The following is a 20,908-nucleotide window of genomic DNA, read 5'->3' as shown; positions in this document are numbered from 1 at the left end:
TATGCAATTAAATAAAGAGAAAAAACTTAACAACTATAATACTTCGAAATGACTGTATCCACGTAACTCAATGGGCAGCAATGTTCCTAGTTATCAGCTAATAGTTGACGCGCTTATCATGAGTCTTCTTGTACGTGTTAATGTGTGAGTGTTGTTGATCGTCTTGCGTTAAGCAGACGCCGAGGTTGGGCATCCCTTGTATCAACAATGTGTTTGTCCCCTGCGGAGCGGTGAGGGTGTGAGGGTGGGCGTGTCTTACAACGGTGGGCGTGTCTTACAACGGTGGGCGTGTCTTACAACGGTGGGCGTGTCTTACAACGGTGGGCGTGTCTTACAACGTCCTCGTTGCTTTTTCTTGCTCGGGGCGTCGGCTTAGCTGCCCGTCCGCTGGCAGCAGCAGGCTCCTTCCACTGCTGGAGGAGCTGCGTCGGCACGTCGCTTGTCCTTGAAGATGCTCGATCACGCTCGCCTCTGGTCCGCTGGCAGCAGCAGGCTCCTTCCACTGCTGGAGGAGCTGCGCCACAAGCGCTCCTTCCTTGAAGATGCTCGATCGATGCCCGATTTGCTCGTGCAGTTCCTTCGCTGGTGGCAGACACCCTTGCTGTGTGGAGCTGGTTCTCTGTGATGCTGGCTTGGTCGATGCTTGGGCTTTCCACCCTTGCTCCCGGATGCTTGCTCGTTGGTGCTCGTTATTCTGTTGCTCGGCTGTAGCTGCTGGTGGGAGCTGGCACTCAGGGTAGAATGACTTTGAGCGATACTTCTTCTGTCAGCTCTGAACTCGTGTTCGGTGACACATCGATACTCGGCAAGTCTCCCCATTCCTGGTTGACTGCAGAGTCTCACCCCGGAGCTTGCCGCTCGCCGCCCTCTTCTGTCGCTGGCCGAGCTGTCCCTTGCTGAGCTGTCCCTTGTCGAGCTGAACTGTGTGTGTCGTGTTGCTGTTTATATCCGAAAAATCTCCCCTCTGCACGTCTCTTGCGAGAAAAAAAACAGATGTTTACTCCGTCATGCTCTCCCCCCCGCGGCCGCGCCTGATTGCCCCCATCCCCTCTTCCCTTATTGACTCAGGACGGACTGTTTTCCGTCAAGTTTATGCTTTGTTTGCGTTCCCAACCGATCTCTTCGTGGTGTCTGCTAAGAGGGAGGGGACACACCTTTCATACGTATTCATGGCTACCATGTGTTTGTGTCAAATTGTTGGAAGACAAAGGCGGCCGGGGAGGCTCTGATTTCATGGAATACATTTTATCTGGTCTTGTGTGTTTGACCTATACTTGTATCTCTTATGAGTTACCCCCGGTCAAATATCTTGTGGTTATTATTTGGTTTATGTTTAACGAAGAAATATAGCTTAGTTTGGACTTAAGCTTTCGTGATTACAGGAACTCACGTACTTTAGTTCTCTTGGTAAAGTCACGTAGATAGAAAGATACAATAAGAAATAAAACAAGGAATACTTCAGTCTATAATGTCGACTTATTCTTATAGCCAAGCTTCAACTTTTTCCAAAGAAGAAAATATATTTCGGTTATAATATCCGTTTGCCCTTTGCTCTGTGTCCGTGCCAGTGATTCTGGATATTTATTTGGGAACTATCCAAAATGCCATGGCATCTGGTCCTTTGACAATCTGGAGATTTTTCAGGTCGTCATTAACATCCCTTTGCCCCAGAGTTTATTTCTTAATGGCTCTTCATGGCCTCCTCCCTCGAGTTGCTTTTAATGCGGTAAGGCATCTGGGTGTGAGGGGTGGGGTGTGCCTCACCCTTTCATGCCCCATGCTCGCCCCGATAAAACAAAAAATAGCAGAATTATTCTTAATATTATTTTTTGGAAAAAGGCCTATATATACAACATTCCCCCTCCTCTTTACCCTATATAATAATCTCTTGTCACAAATAGCTCTCTCTACAGTAATTTTGCTGTGCTAGTTACACCTGATGACGGAAGCTTGTGTTGCCTCCAAAAGGTCGTGATTGGATTAACTTTATTTTATTTTTACCTACCTGACTTTACCGAAAGAACCACAGAGTACAAAACCTTTGTTGTTGTTGTCGTTGACGTTATCTAAACTAGACCCACATAGACCAATAAAAACTCATAACTCATAGAGACCCACATAGATCCGAGTCTTGTATAGAACCATAAACATCCATAGAGACCCACAGATACCAACAGAGAACCATAGCGACCCATGCTCATTGAGCCCCAAGCGAAAACAAAGTTATTGTTTTTCATTTTTGACCAGGTAACGGTTACTGGGCTACATAACGCTTTGCTCAGAAGCGTCGTGGCTGTCACAAATGATATCGTTACGAAGTGGCTGATATCATCATCACGTGGACATTCATAGCAGTTTCCAAATTCATGAAACGTGTGATGTTGATTAGTCTTGTGGGGGGGGGGGGGGGGGGAATGGGAGGACCCGGAGAAAAATCCACATGAACACGGGGAGAGAGAAACTCAAAACTCCAAATATGCAAAAGGCGTCAGGGTCGGAATAGAACCCACGACCTCCTGCATACCAGGCAAGGTAGTTAACATCTCCTAGCCACCGTACAGCACCCATTAGGTTCGACTGTGTCCTGTCAGGCAGAGACGTTCTAACTTTCTGCATCTGTCACAGAATAAATAGGCACAGCTCGATGTACATCTATATAATATATAATAGTAAGGCATTGCTATACGTAAATCTCTTCAAGATAGAAGAATAAGACTGCTATACATAAATATATACGAGATATACGAATAAGGTGCTGCTATAAATAAATCTATACGAGGTATAAGAATAAGCCACTGTTATGTCTAAATGTATATAAGAAATAAGACTAAGGTACTGCGATACACATCACTCTATATAAGATGTCAGTGTAAGGCGATGATAAATATAAATGTACATATATAAAAGTCAAAAGTTGTGTGTGGGTTTGTGGCGGGGTTTGTTTGTGTGTGGGTTTGTGTGTGGGTTTGTGGCGGGGTTTGTTTGTGTGTGGGTTTGTGTGTGGGTTTGTGTGTGGTCACGCGCTTGCCTCTCCAACAGTGGGGTTTACGTAAAAAAATAAATAGCCAGGTACTATGCCATAAGCCCTGCCGTGAGCAAGCGCTAAATCTTTTTCACATCCGTCAACTTTAAATTAGTTTAATGAGAGATTTAGTGCGATTTCTGCGCGCTTTCTTATCATTTATTTATTCATTTATTCATTTATGACTCTTGCACGACCATACCAACTCACACACCTTTGGTGGGGAGGACGGCCCATGCCAAGTCACACGCCTTCGGTGGGAGTGAGGGGGACATTTTATTTCGTGTAAAAAATCCTATACAAATACACTAAACGCTCAGGTAAATTCTTCACTGTCTCATATCCCCCCCACCCCGATGCATGCAGTTATTATTACTATACAGTCGGTAGATGCTACCACTATAGGCCGTCAATCTAATCGAGGCCGGAGGCTTTGCACAGGACTAGGCCTCACCACGCCACTCTGTAAGGTGATTTTTTTGTGTTATAGAGTCGATAAATACTGCTATGGAGTCAACGTGTACTACTGTGGTGATAGCAGGTACCACCACAGTCGGTATGCACTGCTGTAATCATAGCAGGCACCACCCAGTCAGTAAGCACTGCTGTTAGATTTTTAAGAGTAGTTTTGAAACATTTTAGGACCCGGCCAACGCCAGGTATTTCCCACTAGTAAAATAAATCTTAGCTGACATTTCTTAACACGATAAGACTTATACGACTTATAATGTTAAGAAATGTCAGCTAAGATTTATTTGCGAGCCAGATGCAGTCATCAAAAGAGCCACATCTGGCTCGCGAGCCATAGGTTGCCGACCCCTGCCCTATAGGAACCCCATTCCATGGCTGACATTCTCACACCCCGTCCTGTAAGGGTGGGCACTGCACGCCGAGCGTGGCGCCACTCAGCGCCATGACTCAGCGCTCACTGAGCCCCTCTAGGGCCGGTACTACGCCCACATATACGGGGTGTTCGCGATGTCGTTACACCGCACGCCGTGCCCCTCTAGGGACGGCATCACACAGTGACGTCCGCGATGTTGCTACATCTGTGTAGCGACATCGCTGCATGTCGCTGTGTGTGGCCAGCCTGGGAGAGGCACGCCCTGTGCTGTATTGCCACCACGGACACCACTGAAGGGGGATGCAGTACTGACCCTGGCGGGGCTCGAGCAGCACTGCCCGACAATCAAGGACGGCACTGCCCGCTTCACGAGCAGTGCCAGCCCCTACAGGATAGGGGGCGAGATTGCCGGCCTCGGAGCGAGGTTGCAGGGGGCCACGGCACTCTGGTTGACCCCGGAGGACCACGTGATCGGAGGTGTCCACCCGGGGACCCCCAAAGCGGGGACTGGGGGGCGACTGCGTGTCGAATGGGGAGCCTTCTCGAGAGTTCGAGAAGGGGGTCGTGGCTAGGGGTGGTGCGAGCCCCGCCACTCAGGATCAAAAGCCGGGTCCCCCAGAGGAGCGTGCTGCTGTTGACTGGATGAAGAAAGCTACGTCTGCGCCGGAAGAGGATCTGGGACTGCAGGACCGGGACCAGTGTTAGGGTCCGGTCCATGATAGCTTGCCCTGAGTGTTAGGGTCGCTAGCCTGGTGGTCTACCACCTTAGGTGTTCTGGTAAAGGGGCAATTACCCCTTTGTGTTAGGGTGGTAATGGTGAATAAATGTGTTGTCTCAGTTAGACGCCTGAGTCTCCCTTCGTACCTATTACGTAAGTATAAGTGTGCATCTCTATGTATCTCTATGCATCTTTATCTGTATCTCTATGTACCTCTATGAATCTCTATGCATCTCTATGAATCTCTGTGCATCTCTATGGATCTCTATGTATCTCTGTGCATTTCTATGTATCTGCTTGTATCTGTTTGTATCTGTTTGTATCTCTATGTATCTCTGTGCATCTCTATGTATATCTATGCATCTCTATGCATCTTAATACGTATCTCTATGTATCTCTATGCATCTCTATGTATCTCTGTGCATCTCTATTTAACCCTGTGTATATCTACGTATCTCTATTTGTATGTATGTGTCTCTATGTGTCTTAATATAGTTATTTGTATCCCTCGATGGTGCTGAGGGGATATCTTCTCTAGCTCACCCAGCAGCTCGTTATTGTCTTGATCCCTATCCCGATACAACGCGCTGTGATACTCAGTTGCCCCATCTCTGTGGGTGTCTCTTCTTTGTCCATCTTGCCATCCCTGCCTTGTCTCGCTGTTTTACTGCAGCCTGACGCTCTAAACGCGTGGCGACGTTGATTCTAAATGTGGAGGGAAAAAATCGGTGAACCCGGAGAGAAATCCACACGACCACAGGGGGAGAGAGAGACGCAAAGTCCGATCATACAGCAGGCGTTGTTAGGATAGCAATCGACCCCATGGCCTCCTGTATACCAGGATAAGTAGTTAACATCTCTCTAACTACCGTGATGATGATGTGAGAGAGACATGCAAACTCCAAATATTCAAGCAGCATCAGGGTCTTGATCGAACCCACGACCTCCTGCACACCAGGCGAGGTAGTTAACATCTCTCTAGCCACTGTGGCGCCCTGTGTATCATCGGCACAGAAACGGAGTTTTACACCGACGCTTGAAATGACTTTGCCAAGAGGAAGAATCTCCACGTGGTGAAGAGAACAGCGCCCAGAATAGACCCTTGGGGGACACCGCAAAGCGGAAGCTCGCGAGAGAGAACGCGACCACCATTCAGAGACACCGCAATGCGCCCGATCAGCAGGTACAGAACTCCCTGGCACCACGGCGTCGTGATGGGCGCTGCTGAAAGATCCGATGCCGTGTCCGTCCGGTGCTCGCCGAACTGCATTGGCTTCTGGTTGCCGAGCGAATACAGAATTATAATCAGGTGGAGCTCACTACACCACACAAACAGCCTAACCTGGTCAAATAAAAAGTCTTAGATGAGTTTGTGGTGCTCCATGTGTATCTGTTCGTCTATACGGATCTCCATGGGTCTCTATCATCAGGGTCGCGATCAAACCAACGACCTCTTGTAGACCACGCGAGGTATTTAACATCTCCGAACCAGCGTCATGATAAAGAGAGATAGAAAAACAGATTCCAAATATAAAGCAGCAGGCATCGCCATGATGCGGGATCGAACCCACGACCTCCTGCATACCAGGTGAGGTGGTTAACATCTCCGAGCCACCGTACAGCCCACGTTAGGTTTCAATGTGGCCTCTGAGTCGGAGGCGTTATAACCTTCTGCACATCTAACAGAATCGTGATCCTTGTCGTGATGCTGACAACGACACCCACACACGCCACTTAGCGCTGACCACGTGACACGTCACATCCCGTCGCCTGATTATCGTTAATGAATGGCTGTCAACCACACGACCACTTGTCGATCAATCTATCAATTGATTACATCGACGGCCAAACTCCTTGATTGGCATCACAGAGCACATTCATAGCGAGACGTTGAACTGTAGAGTAATCACTCCCCTTCATTTTCCAATCACTGCTAGCATTGGTTACCCAGTAAAGGATTCACTGTGATCATCAGCAAGTGCTGTGGGCGACAGCAGTGATGGTGGTAGTGGTGATGATAACAAAATTCTACTCTCTGATGTCAGCTGGGATCACGGTGTTGTTGTTGTTGTGACACCAGGGCCACGTGGCTTCTCATGGTGTCTGGTGCCTTGCTCTACTGTGACGTCAGTGCCACGTGGCTTCTCATGGTGTCTGGTGCCTTGCTGTACTGTGACGTCACTACCACATGGCTTCTCATGGTGTCAGTGCCTTGCTCTACTGTGACGTCAGTGCCACGTGGCTTCTCATGGTGTCTGGGTCTTGCTCTACTGTGACGTCAGTGCCACGTGGCTTCTCATGGTGTCTGGGTCTTGCTCTACTGTGACGTCAGTGCCACGTGGCTTCTCGCTTGTTCGTGGTGGTCAAAGAGAACCAACTCGGACTGGAGACAAGGAATCCTTCATCGTCAACATCAGCTGCAGCATCATCAACCTGCTTACGATATAAGAATAAGATACGAGTATAAGCGGCTGCTATATATCAATGTATATATGATATAAGAAGAAGGCATTGCTATGTATTAATCTGTTTAAGATATAAGAAAAAGCACTGCTAAATATAAATCTGTTTAAGATATAAGAAAAAGGCACTGCTAAATATAAATCTCTTTCAAATATAAGAAAAAGGCACTGCTATATATGAATCTATACGAGGTACAAGATGATAATTCTCCGGCCAACTGCGCCTGTTCAGACATCCTGTACCTCAGCCGCTGGATCTCTCGAAACCTCGCAGCCGTGAGGGATACCAATTCCAGGACAGACCCCGACTCAGCGCGCTGCTCTGGTACCAATAGCGGCTGTCCGCTCACTCGGCACGGCAGCGAGGGGACAGCGCGGTGAGAGCCTCGACTGAGCTCGCAGTGCGGGGAGTCCTGGAGTGGTCACAGTAGTAGCAGCAGCTAGAATACATTTCGAGTGTCAATATCTTGTCTCTGTCAGTCTTTGTTTAAATGTCTAAGTCTCGCAAGGCATACAGAGCTGCTAGTGAACAGGGATGTTGTTCTTTAAGATGTTCAGTCTTTGGTCTTCTAGCTTAAGATTTGCTTGCTTCAGGCAGATGTTATTGAATCCTGTCTCATGCCTCCTGCTTTCAGGAATCATTCTACCCGCGTCTCTGTCTGTTTCTCCCTCTGCATCTTTCTGTCTGTCTGTCTCTCTGTCTTTCCCTCTGTCTCTTTCTGTATCTGTCGCTCCTACATCTTTCTCTCTCTCGGTCTCTGTCTCTCTCTTTCTGAATCTTTGTCTCTCGCTCTGTCCTGGCTCTGTCTGTCTCTCTATGTTCCTCTTTATCTTCCTTTCTCTCTCTCTGTCTCTCTCTTTGTGTTTCTCTTTCTCTGTCTGTCGCTTTCTGTCTCCCTATCTGTGTCTCTTTGTCTCTCTCTGTATCTGTATCTCTCTGTCTCTGTATCTCTCTGTCTCTGTCTCTCTCTGTATCTCTCTGTCACTGTGTCTCCCTGTGTCTCTCTGTTTCTCTCTGTCTCTGCATCTCTCTGTCTCTCTCTGTCGTTCCCTCTGTCTCTGTGTCTCCCTGTGTCTCTCTGTCTCTCTCTGTCTCTGCATCTCTCTCTCTCTGTCTTACGCCGTCCACTCCTGGACTTTTGTTTTCTCTTCAAATGTTGTTATTTTGCCTTTCCCACTTCTATTTATAATTCTATGAAATATATCTGTGTCTAACTATGTGTATCTCTATGTGTCTCTATGTATATCTACGTGTCTCTATGTATCTCTACATCTCTCTATGTATATCTGTGTGTCTATGTATCTCTGTATATCAATGTGTATCTCGATGTGTGTCTTTACGTATTTTAGGTATCTCTATGTATCTCTGTGTATCCCTCGGTGGCGCTGAGGGGATATTTCCTCTCGCTCACCCAAATTCCGGTCATACAGCAGGCGTTGTCAGGGTCTATGATCGAACCCACGAACTCCTGCACATCAGGTGTGCTAGTTAACATCTCCCTAGCCACCATGATGATGATGAAAGAGAGAAATACAAACCAAATATACAGGCGTCAGGATCGAGATCAAACCCACAACTCCCTGCACACCAGGCGAAGTAGTTAACATCTCTCTAGCCACTGTGGCGCCCTGTGTATCATCGGCACAGAAACGGAGTTTTACACCGACGCTTGAAATGACTTTGCCAAGAGGAAGAATCTCCACGCGGTGAAGAGAACAGCGCCCAGAATAGACCCTTGGTGGACACCGCAAAGCGGAAGCTCGCGAGAGAACGCGACCACCATTCAGAGACACCGCCTCTGTATCTCGCACTCCGTAGTACATTCACACCGCGACCTATCTTAAGCTATTTTAAATTATTTCCACTCCCCCCTCCCCCCAATCCCATTCCCACCTGCACCCTACAAGGCGCTCCTTGCCACAAATGAACCGCAAAGCCTCGCCGCTGATGTCGTCAGCAAGGAGCTATAAACCATCACCAAGAGGTGGGGTGTTGTTCTAAGGGAGGAGCGGAAGCTGCAGGTTGTTGTTGTTGTTCTAGTCAGGCTGAGTGGTTTATGTGCAGAGTTATAAATCATTCTGCTCCACACCCCTGGGACTGTCAATGCACGGACATCCTCTACTTGAGTGGCTGGGTCGCTCAGCACTCGGGTATTGTGGGTGAGGGGTGGCTTAGGTCGTGGACCGTGAACCCAGACAACGTCAAGTGCTCTGGTACCAATAACGGCCACGCTGTTGGTAACCGGCACAGGCAGCTCCACACTCTGAGCCCAGTGGCTCTTCTTAGTCTGGGGTGCAGCACGCACACCCTGGGGGTGCGAGACACGGGCAGATTCTTTTTAGAAGGTAAATAATCGAAAAATAAATTAAGCACGGGGCAATGTAAGTACAACTTACTTTGTTTCATTAAACCCTCTGTGTGTATTCACATTAAAAAAATGTTTACGATTAAGAACCAAAGGGGAGCAAGCTGCAGTAAAAGGTAAAAAACCACTGCTTTAAATAATCTCAATGCAACACAACGCCGGTAAACGTTAAGGATGTTACAGAGAACACTCAAAAACAAAACAAAAACACAGATCCCCCGTATAGCCTGCAACAGACTGTTGGGGCAAGTGCTGTTTGCGAGCACCTATGAAGGCCAGACCGGCGCACGAGCGAGTGGGTAGCACCACACCGGACTACCTTTGTTTCCCCAGTTGCTATGTTTACCCACTGCACCAGGTATTCATTTGAGGCTGAGTCGACCTAGAGGAGGCCGAAGAGTGGTTCAAATATCGTCACTGGTGTTGGTCGTGAGCGGTATTCGAACCCGGGTGGCCAAGTTTGTAGTGCAGCACGCGAACCGCTACACTACCGCTGCTAACACACAAAACACATACACTACACATACACACACATACACACACATACACACACATACACAAAGATACACAAAGATCCCCCATATAGCCTTAACAGACTGTAGGGGCAAGTGCTGTTATAGAGCACCTATGAAGGCCGGAACGGTACACGAGGGGGTGGGTGGCCAGCACCACGTCCGACCGCCTTTGTCTCCCTAGTGGCAATGTTTACACACCGCACCAGGTACTCATTTCAGGCTGAGTCGACCTAGGGGAGGCCCGGGACCGGTTCAGATAATCGTCACTGGTGTTGGCCGTGAGCGGGAATAGAACCTGGGTCGCCAGGTTCATAGCGCAGCGCGCTAACCGCTACACTACCGCTGCTAACACACACACATACACACACATCGACACACATACACTACATATACACACAGACACACATACACTACACATACACACACATAGACACACACACATTACACATACACACACATAGACACACAGACATACACACACATACACGCGCAGATACACACATAGACACAAAGATACACACACATATACAGACACACACAGATGCAAAGAGAAAGACAAAGACCCCCCGTATAGCCTTAACAGACTGTTGTGGCAAGTACTGTTAGCGAGTAAAAGCACCTATAAAGCCCGGCACAGATACACGCACACAGATACATACACACAGATACACAAAGACAACATACACACGCACACACCACGTGCCATGCACACAACACCAACGTAGCTACACACAGCACGCGTGCTACACACACACACACACACAGCCTGGTGCATAGCTCCCACACCACAGTGCCACGCTCGTCCCCTGCCCTCGCACTCCCATGGGTTGCCAAATAAATAGGCGTGGGTGAGGGAGCTGAGACGGTCGAACGCTCCATGCGGGATGCTCTTCAACTGGAGTGGTGACGCTCACGTGGACTCACGCGGACTCACGTGACCTGTGTTCACTACGCGTCACTACACGTCGTGTGCAGTGAGCTACTCGTGACCACGTGTCACCACGCGTCGCAACGCGTCACAAGGCATCACCACGTGGTGACACGTGTCACCACGTGTCACCACGAGTCACCACGAGTCACCACGCGTCACTGTGCGTCGTGTTTAGTGAGATACTCGTGACGACGTGTCACCACGCGTCACAACGCGTCACCACGCGTCACCACGCGTCATCACGAGTCACCACTCGTCACCACGCGTCATCACGAGTCACCACTCGTCACCACGCGTCATCACGAGTCACCACGCGTCACCACGCGTCATCACGAGTCACCACGCGTCACCACGAGTCACCACGTGTCACTGTGCGTCGTGTGTAGCGAGCTCCCTGTCCATGCGCTCCGTGGTGCTGTCCAGGGTTTCTGCACCACCAACGCCACCACCACCACCGCTGAACTCGCACGGCCACAGGTCGGCACCGCCCCATTATAATTGTATCTCCCGGCGCGGCAGTTTCTTTGGTATCAGAGGAGGAGCTCCGTGCCACGACGTCATCTCAAAAAACCTCTGCAGCGCGTTCACCTGCAGCATTGTGCCACCATCTTTGTTGTTGTTGTTGTTGACGTTATCTGAACTACACCCACAGAGACCGATAGACACTCACAACTCACAAACACCCAAAGAGGCACAATGAGATCCAGATATTAGAACAAGAGACATCCCCTGAGACCCACAGAAACCAACAGAGACCCATAGCAACCCATTCTCATACAAATCCATTTAAAGCCCAAGAGACCGCTAGAGACGCATATGTCATAGAGAACCATAGAGACCAAAAGAGATCTCAAGACTCGGATAGAACCATAGACGAAAACTAAATCAGGTAAGGCTAAATGCCATTTAAACTAGATTCGAAGCTTTCGTGACTGCAGGAATTTCTCTTTGGATCTTTTGGTAAAGTCACATAGAAAGAAAATAAATTAAATAATAATAGAGTACGACGTTTCGATTGCAACACAAGCAACCATCATCAGGTAAGAATGAATGAGAAAACAAACCTAGTAAACTAAGAAATATAATGCAATACAGCACAGAGAATCGGTTAACACAACAGTCAACACCCTACCTGGTTGATTACGTTCTTTCAAAGATTGCAAAATTTGAGAGAGAGACAAAACACAGGCACGGAGACACACAGACAGACACACGCAGCAGATAGAGACACACACAGAGACACACAGGAATTCCACACAAATCTCTCATTGTTCTCAACTCCAATCCTACACCTCTCTCTCTGACCCACCCTCCCTCTCTATTTAAGGCCTTGACATAGAGGCGTTGTCTCTCTCTGTGTCTCTGTGTGTCTCTGTGTGTGTCTCTCTCTGTGTGTCTCTGTGTGTGTCTCTATCGGCTTGTGCGTTATTAAAATCACGTTGTCGTGATGCCAATGACGACACCACATGCAGGACGTCGCACTGATCACGTGACGTGTCACGCTTCGCATCCTGTCACCTGATGTCAATCACGTGACCGCTCACCAATCGATCTGTTGATTTAATTGACGGCCAATCTCCTAGATTGTAAACGCCGAGCGCATTCGAAGCGAGACGGTGAACTGAAATGTAATCACTCCCCTTCGTTATCTTCAGGGCCACGTGGCTGTTCATGATGTCAGTGCCTTGCTCTACTGTGACGTCAGGGCCACGTGGCTTCTCATGGTGTCTGGGCCTTGCTCTACTGTGACGTCAGTGCCACGTGGCTTCTCGCTTGTTAGTGGTGGTCAAAGAGAACCAACTCGGACTGGAGACAAGGAATCCTTCATCGTCAACATCAGCTGCAGCATCATCAAACTGCTTACGATGTAAGAATAAGGCGCTGTCAGATATAAATCTGCATTCAGAATAAGAATCAGGCACCACTATATATAAATCTTTGTCAGAACAAGGCACTACTATATCTCAATCTATATAAGATAAGAGTATAAGCGGCTGCTATATATCAATGTATATATGATATAAGAAGAAGGCACTGCTAAATATAAATCTCTATAAAATATAAGAATAAGGCACTGCTATATATGAATCTATACGAGGTACTAGATGATTATTCTCCGGCCAACTGCGCCTGTTCAGACATCCTGTACCTCAGCCGCTGGATCTCTCAGCACCCTGGAGTCTTGAGGGCGGCTGATTCATGGTATATTGTTGACCCCGACTCAGCGCGCTGCTCTGGTACCAATAGCGGCTGTCCACTCACTCGGCACGGCAGCGAGCGGACAGCGCAGTGAGCGCCTCGACTGAGCTCGCAGTGCGGGGAGTCCTGGAGTGGTCACAGCAGCAGCAGCAGCTGCAATACATTTCTAGTGTCAATATCTCATCTCTGTCTGTCTTTGTTTTAATGTCCAAGTCTCGCAGGCATAAAGAGCTGGTACTGAACGCGCATGTTGTTCTTTAACATGTTGAGTGTTGTGTCTTGTAGCTTAAGATTTGCTTGCTTCTGCCTGATGTTAGTGAATCCTGTCTTAAATCTACTACTGTTGCGAACCATTCTCCCTGTCTCTCTTTCTCTGTCTATCTGTGTCTCTCTTTCTGTCCCTCTCTGTCTCTCACCCTGTCTCTCTGTCTCTCTCTGTCTTATGCAGTCCACTTCTGGACTTTTGTTTTCTCTTCAGATGTTGTTATTTTTCCTTTCCCACTTCTTCGTACGAGACGTCATCATTGTCATCATCCCACTCGGTGGTGCTGAGGAGAAATCTTCCCTGCAGTGCTACGCAGCTTCCTTCCCATTCTCTTCACTCTCTCTGCCACGAGCCTCAACAGCGACATTTACTGTTAAGCAGCTGCACCCAATATCCCAGCCCGAGTCTCTGCATCATCATCATCATCGTCTTATCTCTACGTATCTCTTCGTGTCTCTATTTATCTTTGTGTATTCCTCGGTGGTGCTGAGGGAATATCTCCTCTCACTCACCCAGCAGCTCGTTATTCTCTTGATCCCTATCCCGATACAACTCGATATGATACTCAGTAGCCTCATCTCTTTGGGTCTCTCTTCTTTGTACATCTTGCCGTCCCTGCCTTGTCTCGATGTTTTATTGCAGCCTGATACTCTAAACGCGTGGCGACGTTGATTCTAAATTTGGAAGGAAAAAACCGGAGGACTCGGAAAGAAATTCACGCGACCACAGGGAGAGAGAGAGAGACGCAAAGTCCGATCATACAGCAGTTGTAAGGGTCTGGGATCGAACTCACAACCTCCTGTATACCTGGAAAAGTAGTCAACATCTCTCTAGCTACCGTGATGATGAGAGAGAGAAAGAGACATGCAAACCCCAAATATTCATTCAGCATCAGGGTCTTGATCGAACCCACGACCTCCTGCACACCAGGCGAGGTAGTTAACATCTCTCTAGCCACTGTGGCGCCCTGTGTATCATCGGCACAGAAACGGAGGTTTACACCGATGCTTGAAATGACTTTGCCAAGAGGAAGAATCTCCACGCGTTGACGAGAACAGCGCCCAGAATAGACCCTTGGGGGACACCGCAAAGCGGAAGCTCGAGAGAGAGAACGCGACCACCGTTCAGAGACACCGCAATGCGCCCGATCAGCAGGTACAGAACTCCCTGGCACCACGGCCTCGTGACGGGCGCTGCTGCAAGATCCGATGCCGTGTCCGTCCGGTGCTCGCCGAGCTGCATTGGCATCCGGTTGCCGAGCGAATACAGAATGATAATCAGGTGGAGCTCATTACACCACACAAAGAGCCTAACCTGGTCAAATAAAAAGTCTTAGATGAGTTTGTGGTGCTCCATGTGTATCTGTTCGTCTCTACGGATCTCCATGGGTCTCTATCATCAGGGTCGGGATCAAACCCACGACCTCTTGTAGACCACGCGAGGTATTTAACATCTCCGAACCAGCGTCATGATAAAGAGAGATAGAAGAGCAGATTCCAAATATAAAGCAGCAGGCATCGCCATGATCCGGGATCGAACCCACGACCTCCTGCATACCAGGTGAGGTTGTTAACATCTCCGAGCCACCGTACAGCCAACGTTAGGTTTCAATGTGGCCTCTGAGTCGGAGGCGTTATAACCTTCTGCACATCTAACAGAATCGTGATCCTTGTCGTGATGCTGATAACGACACCCACACATGCCACTTGGCACTGACCACGTGACACGTCACATCCCGTCGCCTGATTATCGTTAACGAATGGCTGTCAATCACGCGACCACTTGTCGATCAATCTATCAATTGATTTCATCAACGGCTAAACTCCTTGATTATCTTCACAGAGCGCATTCATAGCAAGACGTTGAACTGTAGCGTAACCACTCCACTTCATTATCCAATCACTGCTAGCATTGGTTACCCAGTAAAGGATTTACTGTGATCATCAGCAATAGTGCTGTGGGCGACAGCAATGATGGTGGTAGTGGTGATGATAACAAAATTCTACTGTCTGATGTCAGCTGGGATCACGGTGTTGTTGTTGTTGTGACACCAGGGCCACGTGGCTTCTCATGGTGTCTGGTGCCTTGCTCTATTGTGACGTCACTGCCACGTGGCTTCTCATGGTGTCTGGGCCTTGCTCTACTGTGACGTCACTGCCACGTGGCTTCTCATGGTGTCAGTGCCTTGCTCTATTGTGACATCACTGCCACGTGGCTTCTCGCTTGGTCGGGGTGGTCAAAGAAAACCAACTCGGACTGGAGACAAGGACTCCTTAATCATCACCATCAGCTGCAGCATCATCAACCTGCTTACTATATAAGAATAAGGCGCCGCCATATATAAATCTGCATCCAGAATTAGAATCAGGCACTGTTATTCATAAATCTTTGTAAGAATAAGGCACTGCTATATATATCTAAATAACATAATAAGACAATGCTACGTATACATCTTCATAAGATATAAGAATAATGCACTGCTATTTGTAAATCTATATAAGATATAGGAATAAGACACTGCTGTATATAAATCTATACGAAGTATAAGATGATTATTCTCCGGTCAACTGTGCCTGTTCAGACATCCTCTACCTCAGCCGCTGGATCTCTCAGCACCCAGGAGTCGTGAGGTCGGCAGATGATGATTGGAACAGAGTGGTCCCCGACTCAGCGCGCTGCTCCGGTACCAATAGCGGCTGTCCGCTCACTCGGCACGGCAGCGAGCGGACAGCGCAGTGAGAGCCTCGACTGAGCTCGCAGTGCGGGGAGTCCTGGAGTGGTCACAGCAGCAGCAGCAGCTACAATACATTTCGAGTGCCAATATCTTATCTCTGTCTGTCTTTGTTTGTATGTCCAAGTCTCGCAAGGCATACAGAGCTGCTACTGAACACGGATGTTGTTCTTGAAGATGGTCAGTGTTTGGTCTTCTAGCTTAAGATTTGCTTGCTTCAGGCAGATGTTAGTGAATCCTGTCTCATGCCTCCTGCTTTCGGGAATCATTCTACCCGCGTCTCTGTCTGTTTCTCCCTCTGTATCTTTCTGTCTGTCTGTCTCTCTGTCTTTCCCTCTGTCTCTTTCTGCATCTGTCGCTCCTGCATCTTTCTCTCTCTCGGTCTCTCACTCTCTCTTTCTGAATCTTTGTCTCTCTCTCTGTCCTGGCTCTGTCTGTCTCTCTATGTTCCTCTTTATCTTTCTTTCTCTCTCTCTGTCTCTCTCTTTGTGTTTCTCTTTCTCTGTCTGTCGCTTTCTGTCTCCCTATCTGGGTCTCTCTGTCTCTCTCTGTCTCTGTATCTCTCTGTCTTAGTCTCTCTCTGTATCTCTCTGTCACTGCGTCTACATGTGTCTCTCTGTCTCTCTCTGTCTCTGTGTCTCTCTCTCTGTCGTTCCCTCTGTCTCTGTGTCTCCCTGTGTCTCTCTGTCTTTCTCTGTCTCTGCATCTCTCTGTCTATCTATCTCTCTCTGTCGTTCCCTCTGTCTCTGTGTCTCCCTGTGTCTCTCTGTCTTTCTCTGTCTCTGCATCTCTCTCTGTCTATGTGTCTCTCTCTCTATCGTTCCCTCTGTCTCTGTGTCTCCCTGTGTCTCTCTGTCTTTCTCTGTCTCTGCATCTCTCTGTCTATGTGTCTCTCTCTGTCTCTCTGTGTCTCCCTGTGTCTCTCTGCATCTCTCTGTCTCTCTCTCTCTGTCTTACGCCGTCCACTCCTGGACTTTTGTTTTCTCTTCAGATGTTGTTATTTTGCCTTTCCCACTATTATTTATAACTCTATGAAGTATCTCTGCGTCTAACTATGTGTATCTCTATGTGTCTCTGTGTATATCTACGTGTCTCTATGTATCTCTACATCTCTCTATGTATCTCTGTGTGTTTATGTATCTCTATATATCAATGTGTGTCTCGATGTGCATCTTTACGTATTTAGGTATCTCTATGTATCTCTGTGTATCCCTCGGTGGTACTGAGGGGATATTTCCTCTCGCTCACCCAAATTCCGGTCATACAGCAGGCGTTGTCAGGGTCTAGGATCGAACCCACGAACTCCTGTCTTCCAGGAGAAGTAGTTAACATCTCTCTAGCAACCATGATGATGATGAAAGAGAGAAATACAAACCAAATATACAGGCGTCAGGATCGAGATCAAACCCACAACTCCCTGCACACCAGGCGAGGTAGTTAACATCTCTCTAGCCACTGTGGCGCCCTGTGTACCATCGGCACAGAAACGGAGGTTTACACCGACTTGAAATAACTTTGCCTAGAGGAAGAATCTCCACGTGGTGAAGAGAACAGCGCCCATAATAGACCCTTGGGGGACACCGCAAAGCGGAAGCTCACGAGAGAACGCGACCACCATTCAGAGACACCGCCTCTGTATCACGCACTCCGTAGTACATTCACACCGCGACCTATCTTTAGATATTTTAATTTATTTCCTCTCACCCTCCCCCCAATCCCATTCCCACCTGCACCCTACAAGGCGCTCCTTGCCACAAATGAACCGCAATGCCTCGCTGCTGATGTCGTCAGCAAGGAGCTATGAACCATCATCACGACAACTCCGCTCAGCATCCGCACAGGAGCAGCAGCGGCCCTGGCTCAGCCGTTCAACAAAGAAGGTCACCTCATTGCATATTTTCTAATCCTATAGAAGGTCGCTGCATCATCTCGCTGAGCATTCACATGCGCAGCCTCTCCGGCTTATCCGGTCGTCTGGAACGCTCCTCCTTCCGAAATGATGAAACCACTGCAGCTGTGCACTTCAACAACATCTAGATTGAAAAAACTAATTTCTTAAGATCGTAATCCTTCCCCAGCCCCTCCGATTAGCATAGTTGTTTACATCCTGTGCCAAAGGTCAACATACTACACAGACTCTGCACACTACCTTACTATGCTGTATACCATAGACCACTCTATACACTATGCACTTACTACATTTAAACCCCATTTCTTTAGAACTGTTTTTTTGTGTTGAGTTTGTTGTCTTCATCAAGTGGAACATTCATAGCAGGAGTCAACTAATCTAAACACGTGACGATGATTCTTAATGTAAAGGGAAATAACAAAGGATCCGGAGAGAAATCCACACAGTGACCACAACGGGCAGAGAGAGACACGCAGACTCCACATATATACATCAGGTGTCAGGGTCGGGATCAAACCCACGACCTCTTGTAGACCACGCGAGGTATTTAACATCTCTGAACCAGCGTCATGATAAAGAGAGATAGGAAAGCAGATTCCAAATTTAAAGCAGCAGGAATCACCATGATCGAACCCACGACCTCCTGCATACCAGGTGAGGTGGTTAACATCTCCGAGCCACCGTACAGCCCACGTTAGGTTTCAATGTGGCCTCTGAGTCGGAGGCGTTATAACCTTCTGCACATCTAACAGAATCGTGATCCTTGTCGTGATGCTGATAACGACACCCACACACGCCACTTCGCACTGACCACGTGACTCGTCACATCCGATCGCTTGATTATCGTTTACGAATGGCTGTCAATCACGCGACCACTAGCCGATCAATCTATCAAGTGATTTAATCGATCGCCAAACTCTTTGATTGTCATCACAGAGCGCATTCATAGTGAGACGTTGAACTCTAGCGTAACCACTACCCTTCTTTATCCAATCACTGCGAGCGTTGGTTACCCAGTGATGGGTTCAGTGCATTCGTGAACGGACTGTTCAGGGTGGTTCACTCATGGCAATCATCAGCAATTGCGCTGTGGGCAACAGCAGTGATGGTGGTGGTGATGATAACAAAATTCTACCATCTGATGTCGGCTGGGATCACGGTGTTGTTGTTGTTGTGAGGTCAGGGCCACGTGGCTTCTCATGGTGTCAGTGCCTTGCTCTATTGTGACGTCACTGCCACGTGGCTTCTCATGGTGTCTGGGCCTTGCTCTACTGTGATGTCACTGCCACATGGCTTCTAATGGCGTCTGGGCCTTGCTCTACTGTGACGTCACTGCCACGTGGCTTCTCATGGTGTCAGTGCCTTGCTCTACTGTGACGTCACTGCCAGGTGGCTTCTTGCTTGGTAGTGGTGGTCAAAGAAAACCAACTCGGACTGGAGACAAGGAATCCTTCATCGTCACCATCAGCTGCAGCATCATCAACCAGCTTACAATGTAAGAATAAATCTGCATTCAGAATTAGCATCAGGCACTGCTATATTTAAATCTTTGTAAGAATTAGACACTGCTATATATATCTATAAAATATAATAAGGCAATGCTACATATACATCTTCATAAGGTATAAGAATAATGCACTACTATTTGTAAATCTATATAAGATATAGGAATAAGACACTGATGTATATAAATCTATACGAAGTGTCAGATGATTATTCTCCGGCCAACTGTGCCTGTTCAGACATCCTGTACCTCAGCCGCTGGATCTCTCAGCACCCAGGAATCGTGAGATCAGCAGATGATGGTTGGAACAGAGTGAACCCCGACTCAGCGCGCTGCTCTGGTACCAATAGCGGCTGTCCGCTCACTCGGCACGGCAGCGAGCGGACAGCGCGGTGAGAGCCTCGACTGAGCTCGCAGTGCGGGGAGTCCTGGAGTGGTCACAGCAGCAGCAGCAGCTACAATACATTTCGAGTGCCAATATCTTATCTCTGTCAGACTTTGTTTGTGTGTCCAAGTCTCGCAAGGCATACAGAGCTGCTACTGAACACGCATGTTGTTCTTTAAGATGTTGAGTGTTGTGTCTTGTAGCTTTAGATTTGCTTGCTTCTGTCTGATGTTAGTGAATTCTGTCTTATACCTACTACTGTTGGGAACCATTCTCCCTGTCTCTCTTTCTCTGTCACTGTCTCTCTCTGTCTCTCTTTCTGTCCCTCTCTGTCTCTCACCCTGTCTCTCTGTCTCTCTCTCTGTCTCATGCCGTCCACTCCTGGACTTTTGTTTTCTCTTCAGATGTTGTTATTTTTCTTTTCCCACTTCTTCGTACAAGACGTCATCATTGTCATCATCCCCCTCGGTGGTGCTGAGGGGAAATCTTCCCTGCAGTGCTACGCAGCTTCCTTCCCATTCTCTTCACTCTCTCTGCCACGAGCCACAACAGCGACATTTACTGTTAAGCAGCTGCACCCACTATCCCAGCCCGAGTCTCTGCATCATCATCATCATCATCTTCCTATCTCTACGTATCTCTTCGTGTCTCTATTTATCTTTGTGTATTCCTCGGTGTTGCTGGGGGGATATCTCCTCTCGCTCACCCAGCAGGTCGTTATTCTCTTGATCCCTATCCCGATACAACTCGCTGTGATACTCAGTAGCCTCATCTCTTTGGGTCTCTCTTCTTTGTCCATCTTGCCGTCCCTGCCTTGTCTCGATGTTTTATTGCAGTCTGATACTCTAAATGCGTGGCGATGTTGATTCTAAATGTGGAGGGAAAAAAGAACGGAGAACCCGGAGAGAAATCCACGCGACCACAGGGGGAGAGAGAGAGATGCAAAGTCCGATCATACAGCAGGCGTTGTTAGGATCGGGATCGACCCCATGGCCTCCTGTATACCCGGATAAGTAGTTAACATATCTCTAGCTACCGTGATGATTATGAGAGACAT

At 48.1% G+C, this 20,908-nt stretch overlaps 1 protein-coding gene across 1 annotated transcript in view; it reads right to left on the bottom strand.

Annotated features, from left to right (window-relative positions):
* Positions 1–331: 331 nt before the first annotated feature.
* LOC142907824 (UDP-glucuronosyltransferase 3A1-like) overlaps positions 332–20,908 on the bottom strand; it is a 146,006-nt gene continuing 125,429 nt past the window's right edge. The window contains exons 9-11 of the mRNA XM_076057641.1: positions 9,265–9,334; positions 844–972; positions 332–711 (exon numbers count right to left, since the gene is read on the bottom strand). Of these exons, the coding sequence (XP_075913756.1) occupies positions 332–711; positions 844–972; positions 9,265–9,334 (579 nt within the window). The remainder of the gene's footprint in view (positions 712–843; positions 973–9,264; positions 9,335–20,908) is intronic.

The sequence above is a fragment of the Petromyzon marinus genome, chromosome 83 (assembly GCF_048934315.1).
Source record: "Petromyzon marinus isolate PM22_M1 ecotype Great Lakes invasive population chromosome 83, UKy_Petmar_22M1.pri1.0, whole genome shotgun sequence".
Lineage (NCBI taxonomy): Eukaryota > Metazoa > Chordata > Hyperoartia > Petromyzontiformes > Petromyzontidae > Petromyzon > Petromyzon marinus.
The sequence above is the reverse complement of the archived record's forward strand: the minus strand, read 5'-3'. Positions and strand labels throughout refer to the sequence as shown.